Source organism: Panthera pardus, unplaced genomic scaffold, assembly GCF_024362965.1.
Source record: "Panthera pardus isolate Hobbes unplaced genomic scaffold, ASM2436296v1 HiC_scaffold_22, whole genome shotgun sequence".
Lineage (NCBI taxonomy): Eukaryota > Metazoa > Chordata > Mammalia > Carnivora > Felidae > Panthera > Panthera pardus.
The window spans coordinates 56,023,547-56,047,084 of NW_026526788.1; the positions used below are offsets into that span (position 1 = coordinate 56,023,547).

General features: G+C 49.3%; 2 protein-coding genes across 4 annotated transcripts; both read left to right on the top strand.

Moving 5' to 3' along the window:
• The first annotated feature begins 20 nt into the window (after nt 1-20).
• On the top strand, nt 21-23,513 carry HOGA1 (4-hydroxy-2-oxoglutarate aldolase 1). 3 transcript variants are annotated; one of them, XM_019459009.2, is made up of 7 exons: nt 29-500; nt 11,459-11,587; nt 11,792-11,919; nt 12,425-12,559; nt 12,811-12,907; nt 14,565-14,698; nt 20,878-21,548. In XM_019459009.2, the coding sequence occupies exons 1-7, from the start codon at nt 290-292 to the stop codon at nt 21,085-21,087; spliced, it is 1,044 nt and encodes a 347-aa protein (XP_019314554.1). In that variant the 5' UTR covers nt 29-289; the 3' UTR covers nt 21,088-21,548. The 3 variants fall into 3 exon arrangements, with proteins under 3 accessions (XP_053765769.1, XP_019314554.1, XP_019314557.1); XM_019459012.2 differs by lacking the exon at nt 20,878-21,548 and adding an exon at nt 22,580-23,513 and having other exon boundaries at nt 38-500; XM_053909794.1 differs by lacking the exon at nt 11,459-11,587 and having other exon boundaries at nt 21-500.
• Nucleotides 3,914-5,811, top strand: CUNH10orf62 (chromosome unknown C10orf62 homolog). The gene has a single exon (XM_019459022.2). The coding sequence runs from the start codon at nt 4,501-4,503 to the stop codon at nt 5,482-5,484; it is 984 nt and encodes a 327-aa protein (XP_019314567.2). The 5' UTR covers nt 3,914-4,500; the 3' UTR covers nt 5,485-5,811.
• Nucleotides 23,514-23,538: the final 25 nt, after the last annotated feature.

The window sequence follows — 23,538 nt, forward strand, 5'->3', positions numbered from 1 at the left end:
GCCCCGCTGGAGAAGCCGTTTAGGGTCCGTACCCCAGGAACCCGCCCTCTGGCCAGAGGGACGCTGGGTTGTGGCATTTCTCCAGCTGCTCCCTACAGAGAGAGAACCCATGGGGCCTAAAGTCTTGACCTCTGACCCTGGGGACGCCCAGCCCAGGCCTGCCCCAACACCAACAGTCAGGGGGCAGCAAATTTTTAACTAGACACACTGATCATTAACAGGGTAGGAAGGAGTCCAAACAGCCTCGCGCAGGGGCAGAGACCAGCTGGGCTTCAGGCCTCTTGCAGAGATGCTGGGCCGTGGAGTCTGGTCTTCCCTGAGGCAGGGGCTGAGCAGGGGCTTGTCCAGGAAGGTGGGGGGCTGGGCCTCAGGAGAGGGAAGGAAGATGGACATTGCAGGCATCTACCCCCCTGTGACCACCCCCTTCACTGCCACCGCGGAGGTAGACTATGGGAAACTGGAGGAGAATCTGCACAAATTGGGTGCCTTCCCCTTTCGAGGTAAGTGGGGCCTGTCCTCTGGGGGACTTGGGGGGAGATGTGGATGACCCCAATCTCCTCAGCCAGTGAGCTACTCAGAGACAGTTGGGTACCCCGGTGGTCCTTTATGGGAAAGGAGCAGGGGGCACTGGTCTGGAGTCAAGAGACAGGCCAGAAGCTCCTTGCTGCTTTGCAACCTTGACTGAATCTCACTGCCAAAGTGCCTTCTTAGCGCAGCATGATTGTGGGGATCAAACTAGATAATGGGTATAAAAGTCCTTGTCAACCAAACACTGTGCAGTTGGGAAGGCAACTGGGGGTGTCACGTGGCAACTCAGCCAGTGGGTTCGTCCCCCTAAAAGCCGTGTTAGCCCACTCTCTTCTGGGCCAAGCCTCCCTTGGCAGAATTCCTGTTCTGGATCCTCTGACTCATGTCTCTCTTTACACGTGGATCTCCCCTCTCTGAGGCCTGGGACCAGACGTCTGTGACAGTCAACACACGACACAGCCACAGGCACAATAAATGAAGGAAAGAAGTGGTCAGTTCCTCCCATCCTGCCCTGCTCACCCTCATCTATCACCCATGACGAGTCCCTGAGACAGTCATCTCATTAGCCCCATTTCACAGATGGGAAGCTGGGGCTCAGAATGACACAATCACTTGCCCAAGTTCCCCAGGTCTGACTGCAGGACCATACTTGGTTTTACTCCACTGCACTAACCACTGAATCACTAGACCAGATTGTTTCAACAAATAAAAGTATGGTTGGCACCAGCTTTGGGAATGGAGAGGTTCTGACTGAGGCAGGGCAGGGGGGAAGGGAGTCTAGATTTAAATCACAGCTCTGCCACTGACTTAGCTTTGAGATAATCTTTCTAAACCCCACTCTCCCCATCTGACACGGGAGTAATAAGGTGTACATCATAGGATGGCGGGGAGAAAAATCCAAGACAGTGCAAATGAAAGCATGCTATAAATAGTTAAAGGGTGATATACATTAGAAGGTATTGATCCAGTGATAACAGTTGCTAGAATGACAGCACCATTGGCATTGTGGGAAAAGCTGCTTTATGACAGTGACTGCTGGCCTGACTGACACCCCATCCCAGTGCTGAGGTGATGCGATGCTTCCCTAGGGCACAATGAATGCCCTGTGGATGCCCACATTGAGCAGTGACACAAACTCTAAGTAAATTTCTACTTGGGCTCAGTTCACTGGGGCCTGAAAGTCTGGACCGAGGCCTGGGTCTTTTGAAGCAAACTGAGAATTTTGAATCTTTTATTTATTAAAAAAATTTTTTTAAGTAATCTGTACACCCAATATGGAGTTTAAACTCAGGACCCCAAGATCAAGAGTTGTATGCTCCGCTGACTGAGCCAGCCAGGCACCCCTAGCTCCTTGAATCTTAAGAGGAGGGAAGACAAGACTCTTCTTCACCTTCCAGGTTCAAGGACACCCGAGTGCAAGGGGTGGGGAGGGTGAACTTTGCATCCAGTGTCTGCCTACTACCCAGAGAATCCACGGATACCCACAGGCTCTTCTCTGGACCCTTCCCTTCCTTCTGCCCACTCACCCACTCCTGCAGAGGGCATGGAGGTGCCCAGGAGCACAGGCTGCAGTGGATTTGGCAGGCCGCGGGCCACAGGTGCCCACTAACCTGTCTCCCGTGCAACCCATACAGGCTCCTGTTTCCGCCTCATCTCTCTCTTACCCACACGCCAGGGAGGCAGTGGGCTGTGTAGAAGGAGCTCAGCATCGAGAGTGAGAAGGCCTGGATAAAAGTCCTGGTGTTGCTGGTTATGGCGACCTTGGAGAAATCACTGAACCTCTCTAGTCTGATTTCCTCATTTTAGAATGGAAACTGAGCCACCAGGTTAATGCATTCCTCTCAAGGAGCTCAAAGTGGGAGGCCCTGGCACAAGGAATAGAGCCATAGGGTCCTGTCACTGCTCCCAGGACACAGCCAGAATGCCCAGGGAAGGAGCTGTGAGCAACTTTAGCTGTACAAACAATGTTTCTCTGGCCCTATCCGGGTCCCCAGGGCTGGCTCTGCAGCCCAACACTCAGGGGCAGAGGAAGAAGCCATCGCATACCACATTGCCAGGGCCTCCTGTGATAAGTTAAAGGTCCTCCAAAGAGGAGGTGGGAACCTACTCTTGATGAATCAGTGAACAGTTAAGAGATTCTTCTGGAAGGTATTGCCAAAACTGTGTAGCTCTCTATTTCTACTTGTTTTTGCATTGTTAAATGTTCCTGATTATATGAATAAAGAGTATCATTCTTAAATGAAAGTTATAACTAGAGACTGGAAGGTAAGATTGTTGCAGAGGGGCCATTTGGCTCTGAACTCACTCCCGCAAACAACCTCAGAGATGAACTTTGAATTGTTATTTCCACATGAGGTTAGTGGATGACCACAGAGCTACTTCAGCAGGACTAGAGAGATGTTACCCATAAAACTATGAGCTTGTATCTTATTCCCTTAGTATGTAGACTGGGGATATTATGGTATACATTGAAGCCGTTACTTTGTTAAATAAAATATTTTGCTTAAAAAAAAAAACCCCACAGGGTAGGGGAACCTGGCTGGCTCAGTCAGAGGAGCACGTGACTCTTGATCTTGGGGTCATCAGTACACTCATGTGTACACTCCACATTGAGTGTAGAGATAACTATATAAACAAACTTTTAAAAAAAAATCACAATTTCTACAACCCTGTTTTGGTATTTCTTCACTTTAAAAAATTGAAATATACTGAGGCACCCGGATGGCTCAGTTGGCAGAGCATCTGACTTTGGCTCAGGTCATGATCTCACGGTTCGCAGGTTCGAGCCCCGTGTTGGGCTCTGTGCTGACAGCTCAGAGCCTGGAGCCTGCTTCAGATTCTCTCTCTCTCTCTCTCTCTCTCTCTCTCTGCCCCTGTCCCTCTCATGCTCTGCCCCTCTTTCTCAAAAAAATGAATATTCAACAAAATTTTTAAGTGAAAATTATTTTTAAGGAAAAAAAATTTTTTTTTTAGTAAAAAATATATTTTTTTAAATGTGTTATGTGCCTCTGGAAGAAAAATAGAGTGGCCCAGGCCTGTTTCTCCCCCCGAGACGCTCTGATATAATTTCGGATTGTGGGCCAGGCTTTCCATTGTCTGTACCCACAGAGAGCCTGGCCAGGTGGTCCACCTGGTCACAGTCTAAACTGTGCCCTTGGGGCGCCTGGGTGGCGCAGTCGGTTAAGCGTCCGACTTCAGCCAGGTCACGATCTCGCGGTCCGTGAGTTCGAGCCCCGCGTCAGGCTCTGGGCTGATGGCTCAGAGCCTGGAGCCTGTTTCCGATTCTGTGTCTCCCTCTCTCTCTGCCCCTCCCCCCTTCATGCTCTGTCTCTCTCTGTCCCAAAAATAAATAAAAAACGTTAAACTGTGCCCTTTAACCAGGGCACATGGGGGAGGGGGGCACATTCTGGGTTTGCAGGTGCCTCACTAAGACAAGAGGTAGCAGCCCCCATCCTGGAATGGCCTCTGAGATCTGGGATCTGGTGAATCCCTCTGTCCTGTCTGCTCTGCCTTCTCAACCCACTGCTTGTCTCCCCCCAGTTATGACCTCATGTTATTCTAGAATGAGCTCTTTCCTGGGCCCCTTTCCTTCTGGACTCTGCTTAGTTAAGGCGGTTGGGGCTGCAAATGGGGATGGGATGTGCTAAGCTGCCAGCAGGGGTGGACCTTGAATGGAAGGAGACACCTGTGTCAGGCAGCCAGGGATGGATGCCAGCCTGGCCAAGGGGGTCCTTCAGCCATGGTCAGTGGCTCCTGCCTCCCCCCACCCCCGGGGAGGGGGCACAGGAATAGAGAGGGAGAGAAACCAGAGATTGGAAAATAAGAAGGCTTGAGTTGCAGAATGGGTCTTAAGCAGAAGGTGGAAGAAACTCAGAATTGGGGAAGCTGCTTTTCCACTCACCTTGGGACTAGCTGTCAGGTGGGAGACAGGACTTGGGCCTCAGGAAATGCCTACCAGGTTGGACATGAGGGATGCTGTGGCCTCTGCCCCCCCACCCCCCCCCCCAACCACCTTCCTCACAATGGGGTTCATTGCTGAGGTGGGAGGGGCATCCTAGGAAGGGTACAGCTGGGGCCCTACCTGCCAGACAGCCTCTGGGAATCTACCCTTTCAAGCATGAACCATACCATCCGGGCTCCTCCACTCCCAGTGTGCTCTTAGCTCTGCCCGCCCAGCCTAGGGTCCTGGAGGCCTTCTTGGAGCTCATCCAGCAACCATCATGCAAGGTGGTGCTGGGGACTGCCCTCTTACTCGGAGGGGGAGGCCTCATGCTGTGGATTCAGAGGAAGAGAAGAAGGAAGGCATCCGCCGCGTCTGCACAAAATGTGCAGGAGCCACCGGAATGTCACAAAGCAAAGAATGAGAACTGGATTAAATCTCACTTCAGTCGCCTCTCCGAAGAGAGGCTGGCCGCCTGCAGCAGCACGGCCACCCCACCACCCGAGAGCGGCAGCGGAGAAGCCAGCACCACCATTCACATGGAGACTCTCACCACAAGGCAAAGAGAGGCGGGCACAACTCTGCGCCGGGAGTCCTTCACCAGCAAGCAGAGGACGTCTGGGGCCTCAGTGACCAAAGAGACCCACAAGGAGTCTGCAAAATCCTCGTCCACGGACGAGCCCACATGGGCCGCTGTGGCTGCCTGCACCAAGGAGATTGACACCCTAGGACAGCAGCTGGCTAATTCCATGTTGCAGCGTGCCATAGCTTACCAGAACTCAGGCCACCTGGAGTCCAGAGACGTCAACCAGGAGGAGCTGAAGGCCCTCGAGGAGGTGGAGTTGAAGCTGAAAGGGAATTTCCTCACCCAGCGGGAAACCACCGTAGCTGGCGCGAACCACACACACGCCATCCATGGCCACGGTCACTATGGACACCAGGGTCATCTGAACCACCAGAGCCATAGCCTGCCCAACCGCAGCCACCAGACCTACCACCCCTTTGAAGCCACCTAACCACGGATGGAGACACCCCTTTCCCCCAACAGGGCTGGCACACAATTGCAGGCCTGTTTTCTCTCCTGTGGCGAGATGGTGCCACCCAAATCCCTTCTTCCTGAAGGGCAGGCCCTGGGCCCCTTTGGCTCTGTGAGTACGGTCTGCCACAGAGGATGGCCCCCGATGGAGGGGGCGGGGGTGGAAGGAAGCGAAGAAGCTGAGACAGACTCGCAGGCCCCTGAAGACCCACCGGGAGAAGATAGAGGCAGAGCCCAGGAGCAGCTGAGAGCCCCACACTGATGCCGAATGCCTGGAACTGAGCCAATAAAGCCTTGTATACCCTCACTCTGGGTCTGGGGGCTCTGTGGCCAGCCTCAGCACTGGGAAGGGATATGGGGAGAGGCTTCCTGCCCCCAAAGTCCTCTTTGTGTGGGCCTTTATGCTAGGCTGATTCAAGACTCCGTAAATCAGAAAAAAAAAAAAAAGTCCATAAATCTTCTCCGGGTCTCAGGTTCTGGGGGTTGGGCTGTCTCCAGGGAGCTCAGCACCCACCAACCTGCTATTGCCAGGGAAGGAGGAAGCAGCCAGGTGTGGGTGGTGGGGGGATAGACAGGCTTTCAGAAGCTCGTAAGCAAACTGGGATGTGGGTCTCCTGTCCTTTTTGGGGTCCTCTTCACCCTGCCTGCTGCTTTTCAAGTCGTGTGGCATCCTGCACTGCAGTGCCCTCCCCCGGCCCCCCCTGCTTCCCCCAGCCCACTGAGACCTGCGTTAGTGCCTCCCACCACCTGCCTACAGAGCCCCTGTGCCCCATACTCTCCCTTCTTGTTTATGTTCTTAATGCCGGGGCTGCCGCTGATGCTAGTGCTACTAATTAGTAGTATTACTAGTAATTTTTTTTTCTTTTCCTGTTCAGACTTTAGTCTACGCCATGCTGTGTGTTGTTACAGCAAGGCCCCATAAGGAAGGATTTGCAGTGTCCCCGTTTTGCAGATGAGACATCTGAAGCTCAGAGGTGTCATTCGCCTGATAGGGCATAGACACTATGCGATGTTGTTGGAGGTGGGGCCCAGCTCTGCCCGACTCCAAAGCTCAGACCCCAAATCCCTTCCCTGTGCTGCCCCTTAGGCCAATGCCCCGCCGTCCCCACACGGGTCTCCCTCACTCATGCTTATCCCTGCCCTCTTCCCCCGTGTCCTGACACTCTCTGTGCCCTCCCACAAGCCTGGGACTCTCCCTGCCTCCTCTTCCTGGGTCTAAAGAAGCCGTTTCTGGGGCAAGGGATGATCTCCAGTGAGGCAGCTATCTCTCCGGTGAAACTTGAGAGAGGTCAGCTCTACAGCACTGTCTAACCCCCCAATGACTCCTTTACATAGAAGTGTCCCATTTGCATTGATTGTGAACTTACCAGTGTTTCCCAGCCTGTTGGCCTCAACCTGTGGGAAGAAGGTCCCCCGAATCCTTGCAAAGGATGGAAAAATCTACAAACACCCTAAGTGTGGTCAATTGATTTTATGGGACATAATTGGAAGCATTTGAATATTTTTATTTTATTTATTTTTAAGATTTTATTTAAAATTTTATTTTATTTTATTTTAGAGAGAAAGCACAAGCAGGAGAGAGGGGCAGAGAGAGAGGGAGAGAAACTCTTAGGCAGGCTCCACGGTGAACCGACATGGGGCTCTATCCCGTGACCATGGGATCAAGACATGAGCCAAAATCAAGTGTCGGGACGTTCAACCAAGTGAGCCACCCAAGCACCTCTGAAGATTTTATTTTAAGTAATCTCCATACCCAGCGTGGGGCTCGAACTCACAACCTGAGATCAAGCGTCACACGCTCCAGGTGTGTCTGGGTGGCTCCATCAGTTAAGTGTCTGACTTTGGCCCAGGTAATGATCTCATGGTCTGTGAGCTCGAGCCCTGAATGGAGCCCCACGCCGGGCTCCACGCAGAGGAGCAGAGCCTGCTTGGAATTCTCTCACTCTCCCTGTCTCTGCCCCTTCCCCTCACTGTCTCTCAAAATAACAACAACAAAAAAAAAAGAGTCACGTGCTCCAGCGACTGAGCCAGCCAGGTGCCCCAGTATTTGAATATTTTTAACATTATTAATAGTGACTTTATATAAATACTAATATACATATGCTTTAAAAAAATTTTTTTAACGTTATTTATTTTTGAGACAGAGAGAGACAGAGCATGAACGGGGGAGGGTCAGAGAGAGAGAGGGAGACACAGAATCTGAAACAGGCTCCAGGTTCTGAGCTGTCAGCACAGAGCCCGACGCAGGGCTTGAACTCACAAACCCCGAGATCATGACCTGAGCCAAAGTCGGACGCTTAACCGACTGAGCCACCCAGGCGCCCCTATAATATGCTTTAAATTTAAAATACTTCATAACTTCATAACAGGGGTGCCTGGCTGGCTCAGTTGGTAGAGTGCACAACTCTTGATCTCAGGGTTGTGAGTTTAAGCCCCATGTTGGATGTAGAGATTACTTTAAAAAAATAAATAAGAGGAGCCTGGTGGCCTCAGTCCGTAGAGCATACGACTCTTAATCTCAGATCACGGTCATGAGTTCAAGCCCCAACATTGGGTGTGGAGCCTACTTTAAAAATACAGTAATTAAATAAAAAATAAAAAGGTAAAATACTTTATGACAAAAATATTAATGGAAAAAAATGGGGTCTGTCATACTAGAAAATGTTGGAGGCTGCTAAATTAGACAAAAAGCAAGGGTAGTGAGGTGTGACTTCTGAAAGTGATTGTAAAAATGCATAAAATGCATGTGTTTATTTGGAAGATCTTAAATCCCTTATTAAAAGTTTATTGCATACAATTTCAGATTGGCTAATTAGGAATTTGGAATCTTTAAAGAAGTTTAAAACTGGCAAAATTCAACTAAAGTCTGCAAGTTAGTACCTTACCAGCGCTAATTCTCTGGTTCTGATCATTGTACTAAATAAATAGTAAGATCTTATCATTGGTGGAGGTTGGGTGAGGGAGGTGTGGAAATCCCCTGCACTATTTCTGCAACTTTTCTCTTAATTTAAAAGTAGTTCAAAATGTCAAGGTTTTATTACAGTTGTGCCATAGGGAAAATGGCCACTAAGCCACCAACTCAAGTATATTCTCTTGGTAAGGAGATATGCATCCCCAGCCCCAAACACTCACTCCTCTTCCCAGGCCGCTCTGGCTCCCTGGAGTGGCCAGCCTGACCATGGGGCCAAGAGAGAGTAGCGTCTGTGATGAGCCCCTTTGTCTTGCAGCTGGAGGGGTCGGGAGAGGTTCCTGAGTGCGGCCTCCCCTCCACACCAGCCATCCTCCTCCACCTCAGATGGAAAGCTGCCACCCTTCTCATTTAAGGCTTGTGCACTTTCTCCTGACTCCATAGTAATCACAGCTAACACGGCCGGCAGGCCGGGTTCTCATCCAAGCACTTTATACATAGTATCTCATTTGAGCCTTACAACAATGCTTTAAGGAGAGCACTGATACTCTCCCCATTTTTCATGTGAGGAAGCTGAGGTTTGGTTAAGCCGCGTGCCCAAGATCTCATAGCTGATCAGGGGCTGCACTGAGAGCTACACCCAGGTTCCTCTGAGTTCAGAACCGCTCCCTGTCTTCACTCCCCGACCCACCCGGGACCCTTGGCCCTTCCACTCCTCCAGTCCCCTTGCTGCACCAGCAGAGAGAGGCACATCGGGCCCGAAACTGGGCATCCCTCCAAGGAGAAGGAGGGGGCTCTCGCCAGCATCAGTTCACAGATTTCAGGGTACTTTCTCTTACCTTTTCTTGTTTGGGCCTTTAACATAGCCTTATAAGGTAGGATCAAAATGATTTTATTACCATCCCAGAGAAAAGGAAACAGGGACTCAGAGACTTGATATAACTAACTTCCTCAAAAGCCAGAGGGGAGTTGGGTCCAGTGCGTCCCCGACTCTGTGATACTCCCTCTTCCCTAGCCTGGCCTGGCCTCCTCCTCGGGAGTCAGGCCTGGGTCAGATGCTCCTTTACAGGAGACAAGGGAAAGGCCACCGGGAGTCTTGACCACAGGGGCCTGCTTCCTCTCTGAGAGCGCAAGACCCAGCGGTCTTAACTGCTCAGGGGCCCGTGGCACTGGCCGCCAGAATGAAGCGGGACTTGGGAGTGAGTGGACATGGCTGAAGAAGCAGCTGGAGTAAGAACCGGGCTGGGCGGTGGGGGCAAGGTGGGGGCAAGCGGGCAGGGTTGGGGAGGGAGGGAGATGTCTTTGGCATTTGCACAGAGGGACTGGTGAAAGCCTGACCTCAGAATCCTAGTCAGAGGGTGCTGGTCCAGTCCTCTCCAGGGTTGGCAACTCAAGAGTGGGGGTGACCCACTGGGAAAGCACTAACACCATTTGTACCGACACAGAAGGAGGCTCCCGGCCTGACACGGAGAAATGGATCCTGAGGAGGCAGCACAACAGAAGCCAAAAACTATTTGCCTCAAGATGCTCCCTACAATATCACCAAGGCAAAAAAGCTGGCAGGGGGTGGGATTGCTAAGTATCCAGTGAGCCATTCTGGCAGTCCACTGAGTGGAATCTAATGGTGTAGCGAACAGCATGGAAAAAGGTTTGTGGTGAAAAGTTGACTCTACATCACATTGTGTCCCTTAAGGATGACTCACGGGAACAGTCTCTCTTGGTCCCGATGCCAGGAAACTGTGTGTTTCCCCCGGGCAGCTGCTTTGCTTTTATCTGGAGTTCTGCATATCTGTCAGCTGATCACATTTCCCTTTTAGCTTGGACTGTCAGGAAGCTCCAAATCAAAATGATGGCCCATCTCCCTCAACGGTGCAGCGGGGATTTTGTATTGTAGATCAGTATCGCCTCCAGCTTTCTTTTCATTCCTTTCTCCCAAGCAGTCTCCTGTTTATTAATAGTCTCGCCGTGCCATATGCTGTATTTGTCACCTATTTAAGAACAGTGTTTTGAGGATGGACTGGAGTAGAGAGGAGGAAGAAGAGGGTAGAGAGAGTTAAATGAAAAAGCGGAGAGGAGGACGGTTTTACTAACCTTCCCTTCGGATTCAGTCAAACAGCATCAAATCTCCTGGTCTCTCATGGATTTATATAAAAGAGTTGACACCTTACCCGGTGATGTTAGAAACTTCTCACATGATCAATAAAACAGGAAAATGTGAAGTAAAATAATGAGGTATCACTTTTCACCCAGAAAACTGGCAAATATTAATTCTGACAATACCCGGTGTTGACACGGATGAACACTAACGGACTCTTCTATGTGCTGATGGGGTATGAACTGGCTATTGAGAGAGATGTTTGGCACGTGAAAATGCACATACGTGTGACGCAGCAATTACAAACCTAAAGAAACCGTGGAGAAGCTCAGACATGGGCACAGAAGACTGTAGAACATGGTCGTTTCGGCATTGTTTGTAATAGCAAAACTAAGGAAACATTCTAAGTGTCCTCAAAGGGAAAATGAAAAGTAAATTGTAGTCTGACTTCAAATAGAATATTCTGTAGCCGTTAAAATGAATGAATCAGACCTGTGCGCTGCTATGGACAAAGCTCACAGCATAATCTTGAGCAAAAATAGCAGACTGCAGAAGGTTGTATGATCTTGATTCCATTTCTATACAGTTTAAAATGGCCACAACTGTTATATGTCGTTTATGGGTCCATATGTATGTCTCAGGGTATAAGACTTGAGTGGGAACAATAGCACCTGAGTCAGGACGGTTAGAGGAGGAAGAAAAACGTGATAGGGGAGGGTTGCCATGACTGTTGGGTACGCACCTGTGGGTTACATTATCATCGATTCTTTGGGGTATAGCTGACACATTTCATTAACACAAAGAAAAACGGTGTGGACACTGTGACCGCAACTGGGTGAAACATTCTGCCTGCCTCAGGACAAAGATGAGAAGGAGATATGCGCAAAGCTATGGTGTTGGGGAGGTAGGAACCTGTGTGAGCGTAACACCAATATCCTGGTTGTTCATCAGGCTTCGTGGTGCAGGGCTCCAATGGCGAGTTCCCCTTCCTGACCAGCAGCGAGAGGCTGGAGGTGGTGAGCCGAGTCCGCCAGGCCATGCCCAAGGACAAACTGCTGCTAGCTGGCTCTGGCTGCGAGTGTGAGGCCACAATGCTCTGGGCCCTAGGGGTACTTGGGGGTGCCTGGGGTGGGAAGCCAGGCTCCTTGGCCCTGGGGTTGGTTCAGCCTGCTGGTTCCTTCCCTTCTGCCCCCCTTGCTTGCCCCAGGGTCCTAGCCCTGCCCTTCTGCCTCCTGCTCTCACCCTCCATGGCCTACAGGGAAGACTCCCTCTTTCCTCCTGCAGCCACTCAAGCCACGGTGGAGATGACTGTGAGCATGGCCCAGGTTGGGGCTGACGCCGCCATCGTGGTGACCCCTTGCTTCTATCGTGGCCGCATGAGCAGCGCCGCCCTCATTCACCACTACACCAAGGTAGGGTGTGAGGGTTGGGCATGGGTTTGGGGCCTGGGACCAAGGGAAGGCTGGACGAGGAGAGGAGACTGCCTGGGGAGAGGAGAGAGGCCAGGGGCCAAGGGGTGAGCCTACTTCCATGAATGACACCTGTGGGATGGGAGGGATGCCCCCAGGCGCTAGCCGCCACCTGGTGCCGGGCCACTGGCCCGGCCACACTGTGTTGCTGTTTCCTCCCCTCTCAGATGGTCAGAATGATGGTGTCTTCCTCACAGGGTTGTTGTGAGGACTAAGTTCCATCAGAAAATAGAGGACTTAGAACTGAGCTTGGCACACAGAAAGCACTCATGAAATATTACTCATCAATTGCTTACAAGCAGGGCACGTGGCACTGTGACTTCTAGTCCAGGAGGTAGGCCTGTCCAGGGGCCCCGTAGCGCCCCAGGCCCGGAGCTGGTGGTGGTGGGCTCGTGGCGGGCCTGGGGCAGCTGCCCTCTGCCTCTCCCCTCTTCTCTGCCTCTCGCAGGTCGCTGACCTCTCCCCGATTCCTGTGGTGCTCTACAGCGTCCCAGCCAACACGGGGCTGGACCTGCCGGTGGATGCGGTGGTCACGCTTTCCCAGCACCCAAACATCGTGGGCATCAAGGACAGTGGTGGCGATGTGAGTGGCAGCAGCTCCTGGCTGGGGCTCCTTCCTCTTCTCCTGTGCTAGCGACTTCAGGGCAGCTCTGGAACCCACTCCAGTCCTGGGCTCCTGTTTGGGTTCTTTCCATCGTGTGGGCTCTCTGGGGCTTTGTCTGAGTTCTGGGGTGGCTCTCTGGGGCCTGGGCTCTCCTCCCACCCTCGCTCGGCCCCCTTCTCCGTTGGTGTTGAGGCTCTGGGTGCAGCTCTCACCCGGGTTTGCTGTTGCAGGTGACCAGGATGGGGCTGATTGTTCACAAGACCGGGAGGCAGGATTTCCAGGTGTTGGCTGGATCGGCTGGCTTCCTGCTGGCCAGCTATGCCGTGGGTAGGCCTCCCGCCGCTCTCACACCGTCATGGGTGGTACACCCAGGACCCCTGCCCACCCGCCCTCACCGCCCTGGGTGTGCTGGGAGAAACCATGCAGGCTGCGTCTGGGTCTGCAGGGGGCCCTTTGCCAGCCTGTCTGCTTGGAAACCTCAGAAGTCTCAATATTGGGTGCTTACGAGTGACCTTGGGCAGAAGAGGGTGGCTCTGTACCATCCTTGGTCTGTAGCAGGGATGCCTGCTGTTCTAAGTCCTGAGCTCGGTGCTTCGGTAACAGACTTAGCTCCTCTGATGTCACCTTGTAAATCATTCTCTGAGGACACAGGCCTTAGGGCCTCTCCTCTCATCCAGGAGTGTGGCTTCCTCTCACCTGGGTGCTAGGCCGGAAGGAATTGTCAGACCTGTAGGAATGGGCCAGGGACCTTCAGCTGCCTGATTCTGTTCCAGTTCAAGGTCCCGGGAATGTCACCATTGGACCAAATGAGCTTGTCTGTTGTGGGTCAAGGTGCTTGGGTTCGGGTTGGTTTTAAGCCCTCAAGGGGGAGGAGAAGAAGCATTTTCTCCCTTTGGCTGAAGCCCCAGCAAGTGCAGATCTGAGTTACTTTTCTGGTGCTGCAGAGGGCAATGCCCATTCCTTTTTCCTGGTCTCCACAGACTTTGGCTTATTATCTAGGACCTTGCACGTCTCTCCTCTGCCACGTCACAGTCTCTAAAGAGCAATGGCAGAAGAGGGGACCAATTGAAGCCTCGTTCCTGAGGGGGGCAGCTGGAAAGAGCACAGGCTCTGGAGGCTCGGGGATGTGAGTTGGAATCTCAGCTCTGCCGTGTACTGAGTACCACCCGGCAAGGTGTTCAACCTCTCTGGGCCTGAACTTCTACCCTCTAAAGCAGGGGGGTGTTACAAGAATTTGAGAGCATTGGCCCCGTGTCTGCATAGTGCCTGGCACAGAGTGGGGATCAGTAAATGGCAGCTATATAAGCTCATTCCAAATTTCTCACTCTCCAGTCTTGAGGCCACTCCTAACTAGACTTAGAATCACATCCCAGGCTGGCAGAGTGGCAGGGCCTCCTGAGATCACAGCCAGCCTGTTTTCATTGCCCAGATAAGAACAAAGAGGACCCGGAGGTCTATGACCTGTGCAAGTTCATGCAACCAGTGGGAGGAAATGCCTGGTCTCCTGACTGTGTCCAGAGCTCTTTCCACTGCCCCCCACCCCCAGCACTGTCCCAGGCTGAATTCACTGGGGGGAATAAGATTTCAGAAGAGCAAAGGCTTCCTGTCCACTCCACCCCCTTCCCGCACGGATGAGTCAGGGGGCTATTAGAGGATCATGGAGGTGTCAAGTGGCAGGTGGGACTTTACTCTGGGAGGTGTATTGGGGGGGGGGGGGGATGCACGGAAGGAACTGTTCTCAGGTTAGCCTCAGGCTCTGTTCCCTGACCTTCAGCCTGTGGGATTCTACTTCAAATATGCTGGCAGCTTTTCTCTCTAGAGATCTGTTCTCTGTGGACTCACAGAGCATGCCTTTGACATGGCCGGCCAATGGCACAGAAATCCACATCCTCTCTCCCCAGAATAAGGGGTGCTGGGGACCAGGGTCTGACATTGTCTGTGAGAAGAGGCTCTGGCTGATGTTCTGCATCTTACTCTGGGGCAGGAGCTGTGGGGGGCGTGTGTGCCTTGGCCAATGTCCTGGGGGCTCAGGTGTGCCAGCTGGAGCGACTCTGCCTCACAGGGCAATGGGAAGATGCCCAGAAGCTGCAGCACCGCCTCATTGAGCCAAACACTGCGGTGAGTTCCCAGCCAATGGCCCCAAGGCACGGGGTGGGGTGGGGGTGGGGGGGGTGTCTGTGTCCTCACTGGAGCAGGAGCCAAGGCAGGCACAGTGGTCCCCACTTAGCCTCTTCCCTTTCAGAAAGTCCTTTTAGAGAATATCCCAGTGTGGGAACTCCTTGTGCCTCTCCAGAAAATCATGACTTCAGACAAAGTTGAGCCCTATTGGTTGCATTGGAATTCATCTAGGGTGCTAGTTAAAATTCTAATCCTGTAGGCCCAGGAATAAGCCTTGAAACAAACATCTTGGCTGATTGTGGTGACATAAGTAATCCCGGGACCTTGCTTAGAGATGCACTGCCTAGAAAGAGTGAGCCGTGGGCCTTTTCATCAGCTTTATAAAGGGCCAAATCCTGGAAAACAGAATGATTGGGAATAAAGGAATTGGAAGGCTGGAGGCATTCAGAGCCCAGATTTCCCAGGAGAGTTTTGTCTTCAAATAGTCTATTTCTGAGGCATCTGGGTGGCTCAGTCAGTTAAGCATCCGACTCTTGATTTCAGCTCAGGTCATGATCTCATGGTTCGTGAGTTTGAGCCCTGCACCAGGCCTTACCCTGAAAGCATGGAGCCTGCTTGGGATTCTCTCCCTCTCCCTCTCTCTCTCTCTGTGGCCCTCCCCTGCTCACAGTTGCTCATGCTGTCACTCTCTTTCTCTCTCTCACTCCAAATAAATACATAAACATTTAAAAAAATCTATTCTGCAGTCAGACGGTGTACTTGCCAGACGGCAAGTCAAGGAGAAGAGCCAAGGTGGAATGCCTGTCAAGAGCCAGGCAGTGCTGTTCAGAGCCACACTGGAGTCTGAGGCAGGAAGGAAAATGTGTGTTCCTATAGACACGTTTATATATATTTTTTATTTTATTTATTTTATTTTTTAAATGTTTTATTTTATTTTTGACAGAGAGAGTGAGACAGAGACAGAGACAGAGACAGAGCATGAGTAGGGGAGGGGCACAGAGAGAGGGAGACACAGCATCTGAAGCAGGCTCCAGGCCCTGAGCTGTCAGCACAGAGCCCAACACGGGCCTCAAACTCACAGGCCGAGAGATCATGACCTGAGCTGAAGTCGGACGCTCAACCGACTGAGCCACCCAGGCGCCCCTCTATATTTTAAATTAAACTTTTAATTATGAAATAACTGTAGATTCAGATGAAGTTGTAAGAAATAATACAAGAGAGTCCATGTGCCTGGCCTCTAGTTTCCCTCAATGGAACATCTCACAAAATTAAAGTACAATATCACAACCAGGATTTTGACATTGATATAGTCAAGATACAGAGTATTTTTATCACCAGAAGGATCTCTCATGTTATGTTTTTATGGTTACATCTACTCCTACCTCCATCCTGTCCTTAACTCCTGGCAACCACAAATACGTTCACTGTTTTTATTGTTTTGTCAGCTCAAGACTGCTATGTGAATGGAATCAGAGTATATAACCTTTTTTTTTAAAAAAAAATGTTTATTTATTTATTTTTGAGAAAGAGCATAACAGAGGAGGGGCAGAGAGAGGGAGACAGAATACCAAGCAGGCTCTGAGCGGTCAGCACAGAGCCCTACGTGGGGCTCAAACCCATAAACCGCGAGATCATGAGCTGAACTGAAGTTGGATGCTTAACTGACTCAGCCACCCAGGCGCCCCAGAGTATATAACCTTTTGCAATTGGCTTTCCTCACTCAGCATAATTCCGTGCAGATTCAAAGTTGTTGCCTGGGGCAATAGCCCATTCCTTTTTATTGATGAATAGTGTTTCATGGTACAGCCATACCATAGCTTGTGTAAACCATTCACTTGTTGAAGGACAACTAGATTGTTTCCAGTTTGGGACTGTTTTTTTCTATTTTATTTTTTTTATGTTTGTTTATTTTTGAGAGATACAGAGTGCAAATGGGGGAGGGGCAGAGAGAAACACAGAATCTGAAGCAGGCTCCAGGCTCTGAGTTGTCAGCACAGGGCCGGACTCAGAGGTCGAATCACAACTGTGAGATCATGACCTGAGCCGAAGTCAGACACTTAACTGACTGAGCCACCCAGGCGCCCCAGTTAGGGCCTATTAAAAGTTGCTATGAACATTCATGTACAAGCTTTTGTGCGACCATAAAATTTCATTTTTCTGGGATAAATACACAATTGGTAGGTCATATGATGATTGCATGTTTAGTTTTTTAAGAAACTACCAAAATGTTTTTCGGAGTGTTTTACATTTATATCAGTGTAAATGTATGACTGACTCATTTTCTCTGCGTCTTTACCAGCTTTAGGCACTGTGACTACTGTTTATTTTAGCCATTCTGATAGGTGTGTTGTAACACTTCATTGTGCTTTCAATTTGCATTTCTCTGATAGCTAATGCTATTGAACATCTTTTCATGTATTTATTTGCCACCTCTAGATCTTCTTTTTGTCCTCTTCCACCATCTGTATATCTTCTTTAAAAAACTTTTTTTCAATATTTATTTATTTTTTGAGAGAGAGAGAGAGAGAGAGAGAGCGAGCAGGGTGGGGCAGAGAGAGAGGGAGACACAAAATCTGAAGCAGGCTCCAGGCTCTGAGCTGTCAGCACAGAGCCCAGTATGGGGCTCGAACTCACAAACAGTGAGATCATGACCTGAGCCGAAATCAGACACTTAACCAACTGAGCCCCGCCTGAGCCCCAGGCACCCCTATATCTTCTTAAATTAAATGTCTGTTTATGTCTCTTGCCTATTTTATGATTGGATTTTTTTTTTTTTTACTGTTGAATTTTGGAAGTTCTTTCTTTATATCTTTTAGATACCAGTCCTCTGCGAGGTATGTGGTTTGCAAATATTTTCTCCGAGTCAGTAGCTTGTCTTGTCATTCCTTTTTTTTTTTTTAAGTTTATTTGTTTATTTTGAGAGAGAGAGAGAGAGAGGATCCCAAGCAGGCCCTGCACTGTCAGCAAAGAGCCTAACATGGAGCTCAAACTCACGAACCATGAGATCATGACCTAAACCAAAACGAAGAGTCAGACACTTAACCTCCTGAGCCACCCATATGTCCTTTGTCATTCTCTTAACAGGTTTTTTGCGGGACAAAAGTTTTTAATTTTGATGAAGTCCAATTTATCAATATTTTTATTTGTATTTATGCTTTTAGTGTCAACCCTAAGAAGACTTTTCCTAGCACTAGATGGTGAAGATTTTCTCCTGTTTTTCCTAAAAGTTTTATAGTTTTACAAGTCCATGACCCATGTTGAGTTCATTTTTGTATGATGTGTGAGACTTAGATGGAGGGTTTTTTTTTGTTTTGTTTTGTTTTTCTTTTCGCTTCTGGATATTCACTTGCTCCAATACCATTTATTGAAAAGATGATCTTTCTTCCATTGAATTACTTTTGCACCTTTGTCAGAACTCAGTTGGGCATATTTGTGTGGTTCCATTTCTGGGTTCTCTGTTGCTTCCATTATCTATGTCTATCTATTCCTCTGTAAAACCATGCAAAATTATTCTAAAGTTTATATGCAAAGGCCAAGGAATTAAAAACTAGCTAAAACAATTTTGGGAAAAAATAACAAAGTGGGAAGAATTAGTCTACTGATTTTAAGATTTAAAAAAAAAATTATTTTATGTTTATTTTTGAGGAAGAGTGTGTCAGAGTGTGAGCAGGGGAAGGGCAGAGAGAGAGGGTGACCCAGAATCTGAAGCAGGGTCCGAGCTGTCAGCACAGAGCCCGACGTGGAGCTCGAACCCACGAACCATGAGATCATGACCTGAGCCGGAGTCAGACGCTTAACCGACTGAGCCACCCAGGCGCCTTTGATTTTAAGATTTATTATATACCTACAGTAATCAAGTCTGTGTGGTTTTGCAGAAGGTATTGAGTTTTGTCAGATGCTTTTTCTTCATTGATTGATATGATCATGTGATTGTTTTTCCTCTTTAGCCTGCTGATACGGTGAGTTACATGGATAATTTTCTAATATTGAACCAGACTTGCATTCCTGGAATAAACCCCACATAGTCATGGTGTGTAACTTGTTCATATGTTGCTGAGTTGCGTTTGCTAATTCTTAGTTTAAGATTTTTCTGTCTATGCATAGGAGATATTGGTATGTAGTTTTCCCCCTTTTTTGGCACTGTCTTTGTCTGATTTTGGTATCAGGGTAATAATAGCTTCATCAGTTGACTGGGAAGTATTCCCTGCTCTTCTGTTTTCTGGAAGGGACTGTGTAGAATTGGTGTTAAATCTTCTTTAAACATTTTTTAGAATTCTCCAGTGAGGCCATCTGGACCTGGAAATTTCTTTTGAGGGGAGGTTTTTAAAAGTACAGCTCTGCCCTTGGCCTCCACTGACACCTCCCTGACCTGAAGGGGTAGGAATGCTTCCTTACTGCTTCCCACCTGGCCTCCACTGACTTTGCAAATATGTCTGGGGGGAGTAGCTTCCTTAAGTGTGGGCGGTGGTGTGAAAAGTTCTGACTTTCCTCCCTGGGCCTCTGCTGAAAACATCTGTTGTGGAGGGGGTAAAGTGGGGGGTAGAAGTTCTGGCTCCCAATTCAACCTTTGCTGGCCTGGGTGGGGGTAGGGCTATAGTTTTTTTCTGGGGTGCTTGGCTGGAGCAGAGTGGTGATGGCCTAAAAGTTTTCCATCTTGCTGGGCTGCAACTTCTTGGTCCTTGGCTTGAGTGAACAGGCTTTTTTGGGAGCTTTTATTATCTGTACCCATTGAATGCATTTCAGCATCGCCGGCTGCTTCAGCTTCAAGTGGAGGCCAGGGAACTTACTGCTGTGTTCCTTGGGTCCTGAAGTCCCTAGTCATTCTTCTTTCCCTCTGCCTTTTGGAGTCTCATGTTTGTTTCTATGTAATGTCCAAGGTTTTTTAGTTATATTTGTTGGGAGGAATAGGGCAAAGTACATTTATTCCCTCTTCCTGAAAGTGGAAACTCTAAGTTTCTTTCTCTTTCTTTCTTTCTTTCTTTCTTTCTTTCTTTCTTTCTCCCTTCCTTCCCTTCCTTCCTTCCTTCCTTCCTTTCCTTCCTTCCTTTCCTTCCTTCCTTCCTTCCTTCCTTCCTTCCTTCCTTCCTTCCTTCCTTCCTTTCCTTCCTTCCTTCCTTCCTTCCTTCCTTCCTTCCTTCCTTCTTTCCTTCCTTCCTTCCTTCTTTCCTTTCCTTCCTTCCTTTCCTTCCTTCCTTCCTTCCTTCCTTCCTTCCTTCCTTCCTTCCTTTCTTTTCTCCAGCCCTGAGATCAAGAGTTGTAGGCTCTGAGCCAGCCCTCTAAGTATTTTTCTAAATGGTAATCCCTCCCCGTAGAACATTAAACTATTTGAAAAAAATTTTGAAAAATTAAAAAGTAAGTATATTAAAACATCCTTCTTCTAGTTTTAAGTATTATATATATTAAAAACATAATTTATTATAATTTTGCTTTCCCAGCTTGAATAGAAACAACCTCATCAAAAATTTGTTTTTCTACATCTACTCCTAGAAAAAAAAAATGAACCAATGAAAAATGCATAACACATGTATAGAAGGGCCCGCGTTTGCTTTTGCCTCAGGTTACATGTGGCAGGGCATGGGTCTGTTGGATCTGGTCTTTGTTTAAAACATTGACACTTTGTTCATTTATGGATTTTTTTTCTTGCATCGGTTTTGATTTTTTAAAAAATATGGCACTAAATATTACTTACCTTGATGACTGATTTCTTTGGCATTCCCTTAAGTTTTGCATCTGAGCTGGTAGTCCCAGGCTAAGTGGGTAATGTTTTGTTTGGGTAAAGTGGGGGGTGGGCTCTAGATCTCCCTCACAGCTTATAGGTTTACCTCCAAGGGGCAGATTCACTCAGAGTTAGAGAAGGGACAGCTGGGGAGGCAAGCACGAGTCTCCTGGATGTGATGGTCCTACTGGGATAGGATAGTCTATTCAGAGGGTGGAAGAACTGCAGAAGTGAGGACCATCAGGGAACACACTGTCCTTTGTGTACTGGACATGCCACTGGGGTGGGACCTCTGCTCTCCACTCCCACCCACCTGCAGGAGAGTCGGTCCCAGAAGCTGCATTCCCCCAGGACAGGAAAAGGGGTAACTTTTAGGTCTCCTGGGATCAGGTCTCACAGTGGCATTTTTCTCGTATGACTCTTGTGACGTGGGGTCGGTGTTGTCCTCTCCCTCGTTCTACAGATGAAGCAGCGGGCGGCCCCTTGGGAAGAGAGGATGTGTGCTGCCGTCCTAGCTCTCTGCATGCCATCCTGCCTTACTCTCCACTCTGTGCCTCCTCCTGTGCCAACTCTGGGCACACACTCAGGAATGCCTGGAACACCTTTCTGCTGCCTGGGCTGTGGGCTCAGCCACCCCAGGAGCGGCTTGATGTCACCCTATTGCCCTGCTTGAACACAATGTCCTTCCTCCGCCTTCCCACCCAGCCGGCCTCCTGCCCTGGCTATATTTAGGACTTTCCGTGCTCTTTACACACCAAAGCATTCAATTCTTTCTGGGTCTGAGGAGGGGGCAACTCTGAGATCTTACACACCTATGGTGGACGAAGACTTTTCTCTAGGTACTTCTTGTTTCTATCCTCTCTCCTAGGTCTTTCCCACCCCACTCAGGTTTTGGGTGAAAAGCCCAGGTTATTAGAACATCATGGCTGAGGCCAGGCTTAGGAGGAGGGTGGCTTGTCACTCATTCCAAGAAAAAATTCCCTGGCGTCGAGTGGTAAATAGTTACTAGTCAGTCATTCATCAGTGGCTCTCAACTTTTTTACCCCAAGAAACCCCTTTTATTATTTTACCCTTCGTGAAGCCCACCCTTCTAAGGTTTAACTTCCCTTCAAATAAAACTTTATTAAGTAATGATTACATTCTTAGTTTTTGGGTAGTCAAAGAGTCTTCTAACACTTCTAATCAGCATGAAATAACCAGTTGCTATGCCAAAAGCCAAGAAGCTCGATAATTCATTTTCTGTAAGACCCCATGCATGATTTTAAGTTATGACAATAGCTTTAGGTCCCTCATGACAATGGGTAACACTTTAGAGATCATGTCGTCCAGCCCCCTCATTTTTTTAGACAGAACTTGCTCAAATACAGTAAGTTCGTGATATAAGGTTACACAGTGAAAGTTGTCAGGGCAACTGATGCGTTGTTTTTCAGAGTTGGGGTCAGCGAGGCGCTATGGGTGGGTGGGGGTCCCTGCTGCAGGGCCAAAGTCTGGACTATGCCTAAAGTTCTCACACACCCTTCCCCTTCCTGACTCCCAGGGCACACCAGGCCTGGGAACTGGTTCCTGGAACCTGGGCTGCAGACCTGTGATGATCTAGTGCCCAGGCCCAAAGTATTGCTATCTTCTTGCATCCCAGCTTGATGACCAAATGCCACTTTTCTCCCCAATGGGGTGGATTTTACCCCTAAAACCAGAGGAGGTGACTTCCTTCCTTAATCTGAATTTTTGGCATCGTGTTCTCTACTGCTGACCTGCCTTCTGGTCTCTCAATCCGGATTTCCAATCTACCCTGGTGTCACAGATTTGGTAAAGTTACTTTACAAAGGGGGGGGCGCCTGGGTGGCTCAGTTGGTTAAGCGACAGACTTCGGCTCAGGTCATGATCTCTCAGTTTGTGAGTTCGAGCCCCGCATTGGGTTCTGTGCTGACAGCTCAGAGCCTGGAGCCTACTTCAGATTCTAAGTTTCCCCCTCTCTCTACCCCTCCCCTGCTCACCCTCTGCGTCTCTCTGTCTCTCAATAATAAATAAACGTTAAAAAAAAAAAAAGTTACTTTACGAGGGGAGGAGGGTGGGAACCTTAACTTTCTGAGAGTGACACGTGTCTGGATCCCAGACATGTGTGGGCAGGGATTCCCCAGTTTCTTCTAACAGGCCCTGCTTCACAGGTGACCCGGCGCTTTGGGATCCCCGGGCTGAAGAAAACCATGGACTGGTTTGGCTACTACGGAGGCCCCTGCCGCGCCCCCTTACAGGAGCTAAGCCCCACGGATGAGGAGGCGCTGCGTATGGATTTCACCAGTAATGGCTGGCTCTGAGAGCAAGGAGAGGACATGCCTGGCCTGAGCCCATCTCGTCTTCCTGCCTTGTACCTGGAGCTGAAGAGGCACATGGGCCTGTTTCCCTAGTTCAGCCTTGCAGGTGGCCTCTGACCAGGCTCTGCTGTGCACACCCACTTCCTATTTTCATAGTCCTATGACTGCTGGCATTTTTATCTTGAACTCTGGCTCTCTAGAGACCTTCAGTCTGGGAAGGAGCAAGTGCTTTCCTGTGCCCCAGGACATGTGACTAGGAGCCAGAGGGGAAGAACAGGGGGGGCAACCAGGTGCAAGGAAGGTCATGTATCTTACTGATGGGAAGACCGCCGAGACTTGGGGTATACACCTGAGCCCAGCACATGCAGCACAGAGCCCGGGCTATTCTTAAGAACCCAAGTTCTTACTCCTTCCAAGGAAAGTGGTTGGTTAGGAAACCTGATCAGAAAAGCATCACTAGCCTTTGAAATCCAACCCCACCCCCACCCCGTCTGCATTCCAGACACAGTGCTCTTTCCTAAACCCATTTTGATCATCTCATATTCTTATCTCTAGCCTTGATCTTAACTAGAGAGCACAGACCCGGCCCAGTGACTTACCAGAATTGGTAAATAATGACACCTGGTGGATAAATGTTACATTCTAGGAGACTTCTAGCTAACCTAGGTCTGAAACATTAGGGAAGAAGACTTGGCCTGAGACCTGGCCATCCTCTTGCCTGTAGGCACTGTGCTTTTATTGTTAAAAATAATATTTTGTTCTTGCAATAAAGTTGAGTAAGTTAAAACAGTGTGGCTATGTAAAAATTGACA